The sequence below is a fragment of the Rhinoraja longicauda genome, chromosome 37 (assembly GCF_053455715.1).
Source record: "Rhinoraja longicauda isolate Sanriku21f chromosome 37, sRhiLon1.1, whole genome shotgun sequence".
Classification (NCBI taxonomy): domain Eukaryota; kingdom Metazoa; phylum Chordata; class Chondrichthyes; order Rajiformes; family Arhynchobatidae; genus Rhinoraja; species Rhinoraja longicauda.
The window spans coordinates 14962686-14979934 of record NC_135989.1 but is presented as its reverse complement, the minus strand read 5'-3'; the positions used below and the strand labels follow the sequence as shown (position 1 = coordinate 14979934).

Sequence of the window (17249 nt, the reverse complement as noted above, 5' to 3'; positions counted from 1 at the left end):
ATACAGTTAAAAAGTGATGCTCTGCAGGGTATTCTGACAGCTGGCATGTCCAAACCTGATTCACTAAGTGTCTCATGGCTTTCTCTCCTTTGTTGCAGATTTGTTGTTCATGATGGAGTGGCAACCTGATGAGCAGGGTCTTCAGCAAGTGCTACAGCTGCTCAAAGATTCTCAGTCGCCAGACACAGCAACGCAACGGGCAGTTCAACAAGTATCCTCTGTGTTCAGTGTATATATTATAAAGTGAATCTGTCCAACAATTCACGTGTCTAAACCCAACCATACTCTAGCCAATTGGTTCGTGTCTCTGGTCCATCAGCTGATCAAACTAGATTGACAATAAATTGTCAGTTTATTATACTATGTTGGAGTGAATTTTATGGATTAGTGTGTGATTGTTCTTCTTTTCAGCTGTGTTTTGTGTAGTCTTTAGTTTAACAGACTGTTGCTTATGCATGAAGCAAAGAATGGCCCAGGTAAACCATGTATAAAAATGCGGGTTTATTCAGTCACGGGACAAACGGGAGGTGAGAGTGTGCTATGGCGCCTGCGATCTCAATATAGTGCAGAGACCAGGCAGCTTTTTGTGTTTGCACTTGGTTTATGCCCACTCGGGACCTGGCTGCATATATCCAAAGTATTTGGATGATTATACTGGCCAATTCCCTGAAGCGGATGGCATTGCTTCAGGTACCTTTTGAATGAAGAATAATCTGTCAGATATCATTGGTCATCAAATGATTTGGGTGCTCCTCCCAAAAGACTGGGGATTTTAGGTAGTGTTCTAGAGGTTTTTTTTATTGCACCATTTGTAATTACGTATTGGCTGGACCAGAGAGTTCTGCATTTCTTTGCCTTATTATCCTGAGCTGTTTTTCCCAGAAATTGGAGCAGCTGAACCAGTATCCGGACTTCAACAACTACCTGATCTTTGTCCTGACCAGGCTGAAATCTGAAGGTGCTGTTTAATAAAAGTTATCTATTCTGTAAGAAAAATGTTTTAATTTCCACTGTGCGTCACTGTTTGGCAGAGCATGGCTGAGTCTTCAAGATTTGACTTAGAAACTAGTTGCTGCTTGATAGGGCAGAACTGTTGTGTGCTGTGATGCTGTATTCTGGGCAATTTCATCAAATAACATTTTGTTGTTTCTCTGCTTTCAGATGAACCGACGCGGTCCCTCAGTGGCCTCATTCTCAAGAACAATGTGAAGGCTCACTACCAGAGTTTCCCCCAGGGGGTTGCCGAGTTCATCAAACAGGAGTGTTTAAATAACATAGGAGATGCCTCTCCACTCATCCGAGCAACTATAGGTAACTTAACTAACCAGACCAGCAGTTTGGACACTGGTAGCAAGAACTTCAATCATCTGTTATTCTCCTGCTCACAATAACTATTGCATATAAAGTGCTCAAATTTAATAAATCATCCTCTGCCTTTATGTCAGCAAGTCCCAGTGAATTTGCACGATTGCTGTTTTCAGAAGGAATTATGTAGTTTGTTTTGTTCAACCTCTTGCTCAGTCTGATTCCTGATGTTCAACTGATGTATGAAAGCCTACACCTTTGGGCATATTTATGTCAGGATAGTTGTCACAAGCTGCATTTTAGCATTGCTCTTTGGATTAAAAGGTGTTTTGTTCATATTGCACAGGTTTGCATTAACTTACAATTTAGACTTGAGACTTCAATGTGGCACATGCCACTCACAGGATCTGTAAGCTTTCTATAGTACGCATGATGTACATAAAATGCTGGAGTAACTCAGTGGGTCAGGTAGCATCTCTGGAGAAAAGGAATAGGTGACGTTTTGGGTCGAGGCCCTTCTTCAGACCTGAAACATCACCGAATCCTTTTCGCCAGAGATGCTGCCTGAACCGCTGAGTTACTCCAGCCTTTTGTGTCTGTCATTGGTTTAAACGAGCATCTGCAGTTCCTCCCTACACAAGCATGATATACATAATTGATAAAGGAAATGTCTCCAGCCTGGCTGATTAATCACATTTACCAGGCTAAGAAATTGAACCAGTGTTCCAAATTTCACATGAAACGCCAGAACTCCCAAAAATTGTGACTGTACAAAGAGTTAATAGCTTCAGCATACGAGCGGAAATTAGTGAAATTATGCAAGGTAGCTGAATGAGCAATGAGTTAATGTGTTCCAAATTATCTTTCTGCAATTGAAATGAGCACAGTTCCTTTTACTCCTGTCATAACACGTACCTTCTTCCTGTGGTTAATTATTGATCAATCACACGAATCTACATGATAACATTGTTTTTTACTCTTGTGCAGGAGTAGGTTGGCATGTATGCAAGTATATAATTAGTTCCTTAAATAGCTAGTGCTCCAGGGGTCAGTTTCCATTCAATTGCTTGTCAAAAAGCAGTAGGCTGCCCTTGGTCAAGTTGCAGACCTATAACAGTACACTAGCCAACTTGCTAAAATCCCAACTGCGCAGTTTCTGAACTATGGCATGGGTGAGGTTCGAACCCTGATGTGAGGCTGCCTTATTGCTGAATTTAGTTTTGTTTTAGTGTGAATGTGCACTTGATACTTTAATTGTCTGTCTTTCAAATGGGTATATTTTGCTTTGGTTACACAAGGCTTGAATGGATTTTTGTAAGTAACTTTGCCCAGATTGGGGTCACTTCTTTGAAGTAGCTTTTGCTGTATTAATGGTGCAAGTGTTAAGATATAATGGAAAGCCACATTGTGGTGAGCAGTCTATGGAAGTAATAACAGGCAATATATTGCAAGAAGTCAGACTGCTTTGTGTCCACAATTCCCCTGTGTTAACCCTTTGGCTAGCTTCCCATTCAAGCTCTTCCCTCTTATTATACTGACCCTCCCAATATGGTGAAAGGTTATTGTGGGTAAGTGGGGATACGGAGTTGAGGTTACAGTAGGACCAGGTGTGATCTTGTTGAATGGTGGAGCTTGCCACAGAGACTAAGTGGCATAACTCTGTTCCTAATTCATATTTCTATTCTTTCCTGAGGCATTAATCCATTGAGTTGCAAGCATTTTCTCGATCCTGCAATCTGTTTCTTTTTCCCCTAGGTATTTTGATCACTACGATTGCTTCAAAAGGTGAGCTACAAGCTTGGCCAGAGCTGCTTCCTCAACTCTGTAACTTGCTCAACTCTGAAGATTACAATACATGTGAGGGTGCATTTGGAGCTTTGCAAAAGATTTGCGAGGATTCGTCCGAAATGCTTGACAGTGATGCATTGAACAGACCTCTGAATATCATGATTCCCAAGTTCCTGCAGTTTTTCAAACATTGTAGTCCCAAGATTAGGTAAGAAATTATTTACCCCTGGTAGTCAGTTGTGTAAGAAATTAATATGTCCTGGATTTATTATTCAAAAGAGTTTGTTCCTTTGTCTCACAGATCCCATGCAATTGCTTGTGTGAATCAGTTCATAATCGGCAGGGCCCAGGCACTTATGGACAATGTCGATACTTTCATCGAGGTATGTGGTTTAAGTGCATGAATGGTTGGGTTGATGGGCATGATCCCACCTGTTTGAAAATCCCTAGGAAAAATCCTAACCAGTGCAGCAGTGGGGATACCTGAATTGCAGAGAGGGTACAGCCAGAGATCCTCCTCCTACTGCATACTGCTAAGAATCCTACTGAAAAATGTGTATCGGCAATTTAAGGTGATTATTATAGGAAATGAGCAGCCTGGGGTACTCTGCATTGTACCTTTATTGAATCTCTGCTTCTGACGCTGTGTGCTTTTCCAATGTGATCAGACCAAAATGATGTAAGCTCTTGGTGAGGGCAGGTAGAATTGCACAACGCTTTAAATGTAGTAAGTGCTGGCTGACTTTGGTGCTTTTACGACAATTAGAGGAACATTTTAGGTTTTCAAAACTATTTTATTTTTAATTGGATATTTGAAAGCTTTTGGCACTCAATGAAAGATGTGGTTAGAATTAAGGCAAGTCTGAGCCAGCTATCTGAGCAATGCCGTCAGTCACATTCCTTGTGTGAATCTAATTTCCTTTTAAGGTAGATTTTGTTATTTGTCTGATTCTGCTATGGATTTTGTGCACACCAGGTTCTTCAGTCCCGTCGCTCACCAGTAAAACTATCCCACTTGAAAATACATCTCATCTATGAAAGTACATTTTCATCATTAAAATGTCGTTTGTCGTTTCATGCTTTCCTGCAGGCCTGTACCATCACCCTGCCTGTACCAAACTTCCAAGTTTTGTCATTGAAAATTTTTGAACTTTACTGTACACTCTTATGTTTCAGTCGTTCATTAAAAAAATAGTCCCATCACCACCTACCATCCTCCAATCTAAACCATGACCATTTACTGCTCGCTTTCTGACTTTATGCTTCTGCTACCCTTCAATCTTATTGCTGCAATTTTACTTACCAGCCTTTTGTACTACTTTAAAAATGACCTGCTTTTTGCTCTTCAAATTGTATTTAAATCTTTTTTAAGATTTAATTTTCTCTCCCAGGTGATGCCTTCCATTTGGGAATTGTCACCATATTGGGTAGCTTACCTGTGGCTGGAAACCAGCCTGCTTAAGTGTCAAGGTCAGTGTATGTATTAAAAGCCGACCTTTCACTTGGGGAGAGTTCATTGGATGTATGTGAAAGGCAGTAGCCACTCGGCTAGCTAGTGGACCTAGTCAGTAGCAAGATAAATACTTGGATTCACTTAGTGTTTAAATGTAGCATGTATTGTGCAGTGTGTCCTGTGATTGGGTGATGATGTTAGTAGTTTCCTGCAGCACCTATTTGCATTGGCGACGGATGAAGATTCGGAGGTGAGGAAAAATGTGTGTCGGGCTCTGGTGATGCTGCTGGAAGTTCGGATAGATCGGCTTATCCCACACATGCACAGTATAATCCAGGTAAGATATCTGCGGTGATGCAAGTACACACAACCTCATGTCCGATGTACAGACTTTTATCAGACTGTTGGGGACTCTGGCCGAGGTCATCCATGTGATCAAGATGCCTTCCCATGCTAACCCCATTTACCTACGTTTGGACCACATCCTGATAAATCTCCCCTGTCCATGCATCTCTATGCTGGGCATTGGACAAGTCACTGAGATGTTAACTTCCAGGATCATGAAGCTGCTCTCCCCACCACCACTCTGCCCTTCCCCCTGCAATAGAAATTGACCCCTGGTCTTCCCTTTTCTGATGTCAACAATCACTTCCTTGTTCTCATAAATGCTGAGCTTGAGATTGTTTTTGCGCACCTCTTAAACAAGTGTTCTATTTTTCTCCTATATGCTGACTCATCACTGCCAATGATTTGGCCAACCGCAGTCTTCTTGTCGGCAAGTTTATAGACTATTGGAGCTATGCTTAGCCACGGAGTCATGAGTGTAAAGAGCACGCAGCCCTGCGTAAGCGCTGTGTACCGTGTGTGTCATTGCCTAGTTTAACTATATAAAATGCAACTCTTTGCATCACCTATCTGTGGTGGTCTTTGTGGATTTCGTTGACATCTAGGGTGTGCCTTTAAGATTGTAGGCAAAATTGTTCAGATTTGTTAGACCTGCAACAATTTGAAAAGCAAGCTATTTGCCAATAAAGTTAGTGTCGACTTTGTTATCACAGCTCATTGTTGCAAGGATATATTCAACCCGTAGTTAATTATGGACACTGAATTTCTGTCCTTGAGCAAGCATGTTCCTGCATCAGTGGTTGACAACCAACAGTTTGCCTTTGTTTGAGGGTGGGATATTTCTGGGGCAATACGCTTTGGGTTTTTGAACAGATGGAGCAATCAAGTGTGACTCTAGAAAAATAACCCATCAACGATGGCTCAAAGCTTCCTCTAGCTAGGTCATCAACCACTTGATTCCAGGGCGATGTCTGTGGGTCTATGGAGTAGAACCGGTGTTGGAATCTCAATCTTAAATTGGCTGGTGTCCAGTCAATGATGCAGACTGCCTTATAAACATTGTGCAGAATTTGATTACTTTCTGAGTTTTCTTTAGTTTCAGGTTGTAGAATTGAATGTGTTTTAAATGAAGTTCATCGGTTTGGTTGATAAATGCACATTATTGAATTTTATGTAGATGGGCTTCCTGATTCATCAGTATTGCATTCTCGTTCCAATGACAGGTCTGCAATTTATAGCCATTGAGTAAGTTGTCTTGGGGTCGGTGTAGTGGGCACGGGATTTTTAAAAGTCTTCAATCATCCAGTGGCACCTCAGAATATTTTCCGGCTTAATATTCTCAGAATATTAAAAGGATTGTTTAAAGGTGGTACTGCTATGTCAGGTTTACCGGGATTCTGGTGTCCTGGGGAAGTTGCGAGTAATTGGTCAATGCCCTCAGACTTTTACTTTGAGGCGGATTGGTGAATTTATTGGTTAAGCACTAACTCCTGGTCATTATCCATTGTGACACTAAATTGAGGAAGCTGGAGTTCTGGGTATTGCCAGAAACCTATATCTGCGGTAATCCTGCTTGTAATTCATGTAATGACCCATTTCCTGTCTTCCCTCCCCCACCTTCAGTACATGTTGCAGAGGACGCAGGACACTGATGAAAATGTGGCACTGGAAGCGTGCGAGTTCTGGCTTACGCTGGCTGAACAACCCATCTGCAAGGAGGCCCTATCAGGACATTTGATCCAGTAAGCATCTGTAGAACGGGGCCCATGAAGGCATTCTGCATTAAAAAAATAGATTGCTATTTCCCCTACTAGCATCCTGGTGGTCTATTGTTGCCTAATCATAGCAATCTTTATCACTAAACCTGCAATAGAATGTGTATTGAAGTCATCTGTGGTGGAGAGATTCGGGAAACACTTCAATCATTGTCCAAATTACTACATTGGTTCTAAATGAGATTTTTAACTTTTGTTTCTGAAATGACTTGTATGAATCAATACTGATGGCTTCTACCATCTGTCCAGGATTGATTGCGCACTGAATCTTTTCAACGGATCAGTTTTAAATTGCTCCTTAGGCAATGTTGTGTTTCCACTTTTGTGAAAGCAATGAAATAGTCTTTGGGTTGTACTCGAGATGGCTATCAGATACCTTGGCACTCTGGAGGAGATTGCTTCTTCTACGTATTAATGAGAGCTGATACTTTTGCCTTGTAGGTTGATTCCGATTTTAGTGAATGGGATGAAATACTCGGAGATTGACATAATCCTTTTAAAGGTGAGGACCGTTAACTCTTGTAATGCTTTCTGGGGATTGAGTTGGACCTGTGACAGTGCAAGAATGGATCTCCTTTTCAGTTCTTGTCAAAGTACACAGAACAACCTTTTCTGAACTGCACAGAATTTTAAAAATCAGTTTGGACTGATAGTAACCTACTGTCTTGCACTTGCTGCCAGGGTGATGTGGAAGAGGATGATACAGTCCCAGACAGTGAGCAGGATATAAAGCCACGTTTTCACAAGTCCCGTACAGTCACCCTGCAGCATGAGGAGGATGCCGCTGAGGAAGATGAGGACTTCGATGACGATGATGACACTCTCTCTGACTGGAACCTGAGTATGTTTCTCTACAGTGACTTTTGCTAATAAGGCACATTTACCCAGACACTAGATGTAGTGCCAAGATCCCAAAGCCTTTCACTCCACTGTAGGATCGAACCGTGTTGACAGTATAAACTATTAGTTGCTTCAGGATGGAGGGATCGCTGAGAGCTTGCTGGCTGGGTTGGGTGTAGATCAGCTGCAATTCTTACTCCTACTCTATGCTGGATAGCCTGGACCAATGCCCACTGAATGAGGACATTTGCTCAGCTGTCACATCACCTCTGAATACCTTGTCCTGTCACAGGCTATCTGATTGTGAATCTGAACTACATGCAAATTGGGGCCTACATACAAATTTAGATGGAAATCAGACAAATGATGTGAGGATCAGCACTAAAACTAGGAATCTTTAACCTTAGTTTCCACGGGTCTTTGTGTCACCAGGTGGAGCGCAGGAAATGAGTAAGAGTCGAGTGTTTTATTGTCATATCATCATCATCATATATATACAGCCGGAAACAGGCCTTTTCGGCCCTCCAAGTCCGTGCCGCCCAGTGATCCCCGTACATTAACACTATCCTACACCCACTAGGGACAATTTTTACATTTACCCAGCCAATTAACCTACATACCTGTACGTCTTTGGAGTGTGGGAGGATGTTCCAGATGGAACAATGAAATTATTACTTGCAGCAGCACAACAGAATATGTGAACAGAGTACACTGTAAACAATATGATAAACAAGAGTGGATATATACACATACTCAAGTACATATACACACATATATACACACACGTATATAAGTTGTTGTTCGTCCTTCGGGTTCGACGATGACCATGGCTTCACTTTCAGTTGGAGGATTGGTGACTGTGGGTCCGGAAGTGACTGGTGAGGCCAATCCGGGCCCGGAAGGCACGCCCACACGTAGGACACAAGTGTATGTGTATCTATATACGTATATATACACATACGCACATACTCAAAAAACAAAGAATAATACAGTCCTCAGTGAAACCTTGTGTGGATGGAATTGCCAATAAATGACCAATGTCTGATCATCTTTAATGTGTGCATTGTTTGATAAATTTCACGCATTGTCTCCCTTTTGGGCTCTTTAGTTTTTGGGTTGGGTAAAGGTATTCTATGAACATTGACTTCTCTAACTTCAGATAGTCCCTGCTTTCCCTTTCTATTCCCCCCCCTTCCCAGTTCTCCCACTAGTCTTCCTGTCTCCGGCTACATTCTATCTTTTTCCCGCCCCCTTCCCTGACATCAGTCTGAAGAAGGGTCTCGACCCGAAACGTCACCCATTCCTTCTCTCCAGAGATGCTGCCTGACCCGCTGAGTTACTCCAGCATTTTGTGCCTACCTGGCATTTCCGTATGCACTCTGGAGCAGTTGCACGTGTGGGCCTGGGGTTTGGAGGTGCATGTTGGGTGAGTGCTCATGGTATTATTCCTTCACATTAGGGAAATGCTCAGCTGCAGCACTGGATGTCTTGGCCAATGTTTTCAGAGATGATCTTCTGCCTCACCTTCTGCCACTGCTGAAAGGACTGCTGTTCCATCCGGAATGGGTTGTTAAGGAATCTGGAATCCTGGTTTTGGGCGCAATCGCTGAAGGTATGATACAAATGTTAAGAAAGTTTTCTTATTACAAAAGAATTCCATTCTTGAAGTTGGAAATTAGCCAAAAAAAGGGTGTGGAAGAGGATCACCAACACAGTTGTGACAAGAGAGTGAGCAAGAAGAGCTGCTGCTGGTCATCTTTGATGTCTCAGTGAGCAAGCGAGCCTGCTCGGCGATCCCAGCTCTGCTGGGGTGCTGTGGGGGAGGGGGGCGTGTGTTGAGGGAAGAGAAGGCACATGGAAATGCCCTGTTTTCACCCAGCAGAAGCGGCAAATCCATCCCCATCTATTTTATGTCTCCCAAACGTTTGTTTGTCTTAATAAGTTGAGTGTTCATAACCTGGGGATGGCCTATATAGTTACAAAGACCTTTATTGTGGACAGGGGTAGTTATGGAAGCGACTTTTTCCCTAAGAAATTAGATTTAATCTTAAAGCCAGTGTTTTTATTTCTTAGCCAGCCAGTCTATTTTTGCCTTTTAAATTGAATCGAATAAAGCAGAATGCAGTTTTATTCTGGCTTATGTGCAGAATTCTTTGCATTTGACAGTTCAAATATTCCATAGGTGTAGATTTCAGCACTGTAGGTCGTGCCTTAGTGTAAGAGACCATGTCAGGGAGGCGTAGCAGTGGTGATGCTGCCTTACAGCACCAGAGACCCCGGTTAGATCCTGACTATGGGTGCTGTCTGTACGGAGTTTGTGCGTTCTCCCTGGGTTTTCTCCGGGTGCTCCGGTTTCCTCCCACATTCCAAAGACATACTGGTTTGTGGGTTAATTAGCTTATGTAAATTGTCCCACTGGGCTGAATTGCCTGTTTCCACTATCTAAACTAAATCAGGCACCGTGCTGAGTTGTGAATCTCATCCACTCCTACTCTGAATGTGTCTCCAATGTATGATATGCTCCCTGTTTTTTGGCACCTCAATCTATAACCTTTCCAGAAACTTTTTTCAAATGGCTAGTGGTTCCATTCGCTCACTTTCCCCCTTTGTGTAATGCCTAAAACTTTGTGTCCACCCTTAGGCTGTATGCAAGGGATGGTTCCATACCTCCCAGAGTTGATCCCGCACCTCATTCAATGTCTGCCAGATAAGAAGGCACTGGTGCGCTCCATTGCCTGCTGGACTTTGAGTCGCTATGCACACTGGGTTGTCAGTCAGCCACCAGATCAGTACCTTAAGCCGCTCATGACTGAACTTCTGAAACGAATCCTGGATGGAAATAAGCGAGTGCAAGAGGCAGCATGCAGGTGAGCTGGGTGTGCAGTGTTCTTTCTTGGAAAAAGCAGCACAGCAGTGCTGATAAGATGCCTATATCGAAAATCTCTATCCTCATCTTGGATCTATAGAGCTGCTTACAAGCCTGATGCTGCTGGAACTAATTTGCATCAAGTCTTACAGAGCAGATTCGTACAGGTGTCAGGGGTTATGGGGAGAAGGCAGGAGAATGGGGCTCAGAGTAAATAAGGATCAGCCACAATTGAATGGTGGAGTTGCCTTGATAGGCCGAATGGCTTAATTCTGCTCCTATTACTTATGAACATGAGATCATCCCTTGGATTTGGATGCAAACTGCTGACTGCTGTCCAGTGACTTTTATAGTGAAAATGTACGTAAACAATGGGAACAGATTCCAGCTGGTGTCCTTCCTGTATCTGAAACACAAACTGCCCAACAGATGAGATGATTCATACCTTTCCCATCCTAGCACTTAGCAAATTGTAGGTGTAGAGATGAGTTAAAGGCAACCCAGTTTTGCCTGCATTCGTGTTCAGTTGGAAATAGACATAGGCATTTACAGCCGTTGTACCAATCTAGACTTGTGAGAATTGGTATGAGAAACTTACAAAATTCTTAAGGGGTTGGTTGGACAGGCGAGATGCAGGAAGATTGTTCCCGATGTTGGGGAAGTCCAGAACAAGGGGTCACAGTTTAAGGATAAGGGGGAAGTCTTTTAGGACTGAGATGAGAACGTTTTTTTTTCACACAGAGTGGTGAATCTGTGGGATTCTCTGCCACAGAAGGTAGTTGAGGCCAGTTAATTGGCTATATTTAAGAGGGAGTTAGATGTGGCCCTTGTGGCTAAAGGGATCAGGGGTATGGAGAGAAGGCAGGTACAGGATACTGAGTTGGATGATCAGCCATGATCATATTGAATGGCGGTGCAGGCTCGAAGGGCCGAATGGCCTATTCCTGCACCTATTTTCTATGTTAATTCTGATGCGTGATTTTGTGCGTCTGTTCAGGATTCTGATTGAGACCGAGCATACTAGTCATGAGCAGGTCCATGGAAAAATATTTACAGTTCGAGCACAGTTGATGTACTAGAAATAATTCCAGCCACAATGTAACTTAAATATTGAGCACATAAATTTCTGTCAGTAATCCTGACTTTCTTGTTATTCTCCCCTCAGTGCATTTGCCACATTGGAGGAAGAAGCCTGCACCGAGCTTGTGCCATATCTCAGCTACATCCTTGATACGCTAGTATTTGCCTTTGGAAAATACCAGCACAAGAACCTACTGATCTTGTATGATGCTATTGGCACCCTGGCCGACTCTGTGGGACATCACCTCAATCAGCCGGTAAGCAGCAGATGCGGCTTGAGGGGGTGAAAGGATTTACTGCTCAGATTTCTCACATTACACCCTAAGACCAATGAATGGCGAACAATGTTTGTTTGGAGTAATGCAGATCAAAAAACATGGGCTGCCCAAAGTTGGACATTCTTGAGGGTGTTTTGGATCGCCAGCAATAACAGAAGTGTACCCCTGTGGGATTACTTCATTCTGTCTAGAGCATATCCTTTGTTGTGCCATTATAATCGGGTTTGGGCACCAATTCTGTTTTAATGAGCACTAAATCTGGCATTCCCGGTTGCATTGTACACGTCTACAATGAGGGGGTCTGCCAAGTGATGCGGCAGCCCTGTTAAACAACAGGAGCGGCTTTGGGTAGACAGCTAAACAACCCCATAATTAGTGGTCCGTAACTGCAGTCTGACTGGGTGTAATCGTAATGGGTAATGGCAGGAGGTGGGGGCTCTGAGAACATTCTATTCTTAGCAATAGCAGATCCCTGCATTTGAGTGATAAAGATAAGGAAGCCTGAAGCTTTTGCACCCCTTCAAGTGCAAATAAATGAGCCATATTGGCGTCTCTTTCACAGAAGCCAATCTTTACTAAAAATCAATTTGCTGTTACCAAGAAATGGCTGAAGGCATTAAATACAGCAAAGGCTATCCATCCCAGCTGATGTTTGGAAGATTTTTTAACTCTAGAAACCAGCTGTGCCTGTAACCAAAATGTTCCATTGCAGTTACAACACTGGCCCAAAAAGTTTGTAAAATTAGTCAAGTATCTCCTAAGTGAAAAAGGTAGGAGAAAGGTCCAGTCTGGCCACTTACTGCTTGTGTTGCCTGGAGTTTTGACCTGTGCCTTTGAACATTGCTTCTCCTGCTGCCCGATTGTGCTGAGTTGCTGTCGCATTTGCTTAAATTTGTCTTTGTTACCTCAAGTCAAGTCAAGTCAAATTTATTTGTCACATACACATACACGATGTGCAGTGAAATGAAAGTGGCAATGCCTGCGGGTTGTGCACAAAAAGAATTACAGTTACAGCATATAAATAAAGTTAATAAGTTACTATTAGTGTCGACAAAAATTTAGTCTCTGGGGTTATAAAAGTTGACAGTCCTGATGGCCTGTGGGAAGAAGCTCCGTCTCATCCTCTCCGTTTTCACAGCGTGACAGCGGAGGCGTTTGCCTGATCGTAGCATCTGGAACAGTCCGTTACTGGGGTGGCAGGGGTCCCTCATGATCTTGCTTGCTCTGGATCTGCACCTCCTGATGTATAGGTCCTGCAGGGGGACGAGTGTAGTTCCCATGGTGCGTTCTGCCGAACGCACTACTCTCTGCAGGGCCATCCTGTCCTGGGCAGAGCTGTTCCCAAACCAGACTAATGTTGCCGGACAGGATGCTCTCTACAGCCCCAGAGTAGAAGCAATGAAGGATCCTCAGAGACACTCTGAATTTCCTCAGTTGTCTAAGGTGGTAAAGGCGCTGCTTTGCCTTACCCACCAGTGCGGCAATGTGCGTTGCCCACGTCAGATCCTCTGCGATGCAGACTCCCAAGTATTTAAAACTGCTCACCCTATCCACAATAGACCCATTTATCTCCAGTGGCGTGTACGTCCTTGGATGTTTAGCCCTTCTGAAGTCCACAATCAGCTCCTTTGTTTTAGTGACATTCAAGAGGAGGCTATTGTCCTGACACCAGAGTGCCAGATCAGCCACCTCCTCCCGGTAGGCCTTCTCATCGTTGTTGGAGATCCGGCCCACCACCACAGTGTCATCAGCAAACTTGATGATGATGCTCTATATATTGTCAAATTGTCCAAACCCTTCAAGTTCCCTTGTCCTGGTCAGGCCACCTAAACAGTAATGTACGTGAGACTTGATTCTGGTTTTCCTACGTAGAAATGATGGGACCATTTTCTACAGCTGAGCTATTGTGTGTGGGGACAGGTTGCATTTTGTGGATTTGGGTCACTGCCTTTGCACGAGTAGATGCTTATAACAGGAGCTCTCTCTGCCTCCACAGGAGTACATCCAGAAGCTAATGCCCCCACTCATTCAAAAATGGAACGAGCTCAAGGATGAAGATAAGGATCTCTTCCCTCTATTGGAGGTGAGTTGTCATTAAGTACTACCGTGTCCCAGAGATATTTGGAATAATACCACTGCTAAGGGTGGAAATAGATGGCTGCGTATTCTCTGTACCCTCTGTAAAACCTTGTATTTGAGAAGACAGTCGAATTGTAGCACAATTAAACATTTGGATAGATACGTGTATAGGATAGGTTTAGAGGGATATGGGCCAGACACAGGTAGGTGGTACAACTATAGATGGGACATTTGGCTGGTGTGGTCAAGTTGGACCGAAGGGCCTGTTTCCATACTGTATGACTATAATTCTAAAAAATATCGAGCCCACCACTGCTCACGTGCTCTTCGGTCGATGTCACACGACATTTGAAATATTGCTTTTAGTATTTAACCATCTGTTTCTGGTCAATCGTATTCTAATGTTATCCCTAGCTCCTTTTAAGAGCTTGATTGATTCCATCCAGCTGCCAAATCATTGAGCAGTTACTACCCCGCCCCTCCTGTCTCTGTCTTCATTGACCATGGATATTGCAAACCTACTGTTTCCTCTTCCTGGTCGGACTGCACTGAGAACAAATGTACAAATTTACAAACTTTGTACAATTAAAAATAATTTGGAAATACTGGGAAAATTGAGCATTGTTGTGGAGGATGCAAGACCTGATACAGACTGTGTCCATGCTATACTGTATAATGAGCTGCTATCTTATCCTCTGCAAATGCATATAATATTTTGTAAATTGTTTGGTGTGACACTCATCCACGTAGATTGGGTAAAATTGCACCTCTGTCGTTTACTGATCTCTGGACACTGAAATAAGCCACAGGCCAGAGTTCTTGCTCTCTGCTGCCAAATGGAAACCTACGCTGGAAAGTGCATGTGTAAAATTTTCAGCGTCACAATAAAGCAATTACCTGTATGATATAATCCACAATGATGGTTTCAGAGCAGAGGATGTTCCACTTGTTTCGAACCCTGCTCCCAGTGCGGTTGCCCTGATGACATTTGCTATTGATCGCATATTTCCTATTTGTGATGTTACTCACTGATTCCTTTTCCTCCCCAGTGTCTCTCATCAGTGGCCACGGCTCTACAGAGTGGTTTCCTCCCGTACTGTGAGCCTGTTTATCAGCGTTGTGTCACACTTGTGCAGAAAACACTAGCCCAGGCTATGGTGAGGTCCTTTTATTGTTATTTGATTGGGAATTTTGCGATATGGAATCTTATCTAAAGCGAGCTGAACACCTTCAATGGCAGGGTGCGTCTTCATCGATTGCAGAGTGAGTGCTGCCTGGAGCACTGTGGAAAGCTGTGACTGTATGCAGTGGGTAAGTTGGTGTGGAGATCCACAGCATGGTTTCAGTTGCAGACTCTGCTGGTTTAAGCTTGTGTGCAACTTAAATGACCAAATGATTGTTAGTGATACGGATTTTCGCATTGGTTGTGCTAGTTGATCTTCAAATAGTTGAAGGTATAAGAAAATAACTGCAGATGCTGGTACAAATCGAAGGTATTTATTCACAAAAAGCTGAAGTAACTCAGCGGGTCAGGCAGCATCTCAGGAGAGAAGGAATGGGCGACGTCTCGGGTCGAGACCCTTCTTCAGACTGATAAAGGGTCTCGACCCGAAACGTCGCCCATTCCTTCTCTTCCTGAGATGCTGCCTGACCTGCTGAGTTACTCCAGCTTTTTGTTAATAAATACCGTTAAATAGTTGAATATGGGACATGTCGTTGCTATGATGAATAAAAATGCAGACATTTGAATACTGAACAACTTCTGTTGATTTTTATCTTTATTCTGAAGCAGCATGTGCCATTTTCAATGTTCCCCATGTAAGAATAGGGTTGGTGTCTATCCATGTTATCGACTAACGTTTCTTTACTGTTTTTCTCTTGCTTTTGTTCTCAGATGTATAATACTCAGCCGGATCAATACGAGGCTCCAGACAAGGACTTCATGATAGTGGCCTTGGATCTACTGAGTGGCTTGGCGGAGGGCCTGGGTAGCAACGTGGAGCAGTTGGTAGCTCGGAGTAATATCATGACTCTTCTATTTCAATGCATGCAGGCAAGTGAAAGGAAGCCACGCTTGACAATTTGCGCCAGAACTTTTATGGCCTTGGTGTATCTGATCAAAATGCTGCCAAAGATTTAATCATGGTTGCATTGCGTAAAAACCTGCTGGGAAATCCCGCAATCTAAATTATTGTGAGCGATATATTCATAAAGTCTAGGAACTGTATTTTGGTTTGATATTTTGGTTTAATATCTTATTTTGGTTTAATATCTTGTCTAGAAGTTAGCCGGATCAGCAAGGCACTCGTGCCTCAGATATGGTGCTAATTTTGCTGAACTGTGAGATAAGTTTGCCTTTTTGACGGTGAGCAAAGGGGTAGTGGCAGTTACTCTCCGAGCCTGAACCAAATGATCTCTTACTTGAAGGTGAATCTGTGCCGTCTAAGTGACGCATTGATCCAACATTTGGTTCTTTGGGAGCCTTGAGTCCGTATTGCGCCCTGTAACATATTTTCCCACAGTGCTACTAGCTACAACCTTGATTGGTGTAGTCATTGATTTAACATAAAACGGAATGAAGTTGTTTTGTTCTTCATTATTGTAACGGTGAACTGAATATCATAGAGATGAACAGGGCTGAGGGAGAAGGTGAATTATGCCGTGTTATAATCCGTGGGCTTCGGGTTTTCAGTGACACATCTTGTGTGTCTCCTCTAGGACACCATGCCAGAGGTGCGTCAGAGTTCATTTGCACTTTTGGGAGATCTCACCAAAGCATGTTTCCAGCACGTTAAACCCTGTATAGGTGAGTATGAAGGCGACAAACAAGTCTGGTTGTATGTCTGGGTGCTCCCATCTAATGCCCCAAATCTTTGAATAGTGCTTGATCCCTACCACTATGCGGATAATAATTTGTATTGGTGGTAAATGAAAGAACCAGGTACAGTTACAATATTTGCACTGGTACATGGATAGAAAAGATTTAGAGAGAGATGGGCCAAAAGGGACAATCTCAGATAGGCATCTTGGTCGGCATGGACGAGTTCGGCCAAAGAGCATGTTTCCATGCTGTGTTACTCGGACTTTTAAGTTTATGTAAAGTCCTGTGTTGAACCATCTCATTCAGGAGTGCTTCCTAATATTGCTGAGCTATGTGGTTTACTGTTGTAGTCTGGTTTTGCTTTGATATTCCCTGTCTGCCATGCATACCAGGCTCCTTGCCCCCTCCCGATCCTGAATTGCTGGCTTGTGCCCGATTCAAGGCTGGTTAGAATGGCTGCCCTTCTTGCATTAATAAGGAGCTGTTTAAATGTGGCATGGTGCTCTCCTCTGTGCAGGCCACGCAGTCGCTACATCTCTGCTTTTGGTAGTGTGGACGTGAATGAGTATGAAGCAGTTCCGTTTTCACTATTGCGATGTTTTTAAAATTAGTTTCCTCT

At 43.3% G+C, this 17249-nt stretch overlaps 1 protein-coding gene across 6 annotated transcripts in view; it reads left to right on the top strand.

The window, feature by feature from the left end:
- Window positions 1–17249, top strand: part of LOC144610686 (transportin-2) — a 31912-nt gene that overhangs the window by 4095 nt on the left and 10568 nt on the right. For all 6 annotated transcript variants that reach the window (XM_078429568.1, XM_078429569.1, XM_078429571.1 and 3 more), the window contains 16 exons: window positions 99–211; window positions 883–958; window positions 1162–1311; window positions 3061–3301; window positions 3395–3476; window positions 4761–4883; window positions 6515–6633; window positions 7108–7168; window positions 7348–7507; window positions 8966–9118; window positions 10148–10373; window positions 11538–11709; window positions 13727–13813; window positions 14859–14966; window positions 15704–15862; window positions 16528–16615. In XM_078429568.1, the coding sequence (XP_078285694.1) occupies window positions 99–211; window positions 883–958; window positions 1162–1311; window positions 3061–3301; window positions 3395–3476; window positions 4761–4883; window positions 6515–6633; window positions 7108–7168; window positions 7348–7507; window positions 8966–9118; window positions 10148–10373; window positions 11538–11709; window positions 13727–13813; window positions 14859–14966; window positions 15704–15862; window positions 16528–16615 (2118 nt within the window). The remainder of the gene's footprint in view (window positions 1–98; window positions 212–882; window positions 959–1161; window positions 1312–3060; window positions 3302–3394; window positions 3477–4760; window positions 4884–6514; window positions 6634–7107; window positions 7169–7347; window positions 7508–8965; window positions 9119–10147; window positions 10374–11537; window positions 11710–13726; window positions 13814–14858; window positions 14967–15703; window positions 15863–16527; window positions 16616–17249) is intronic.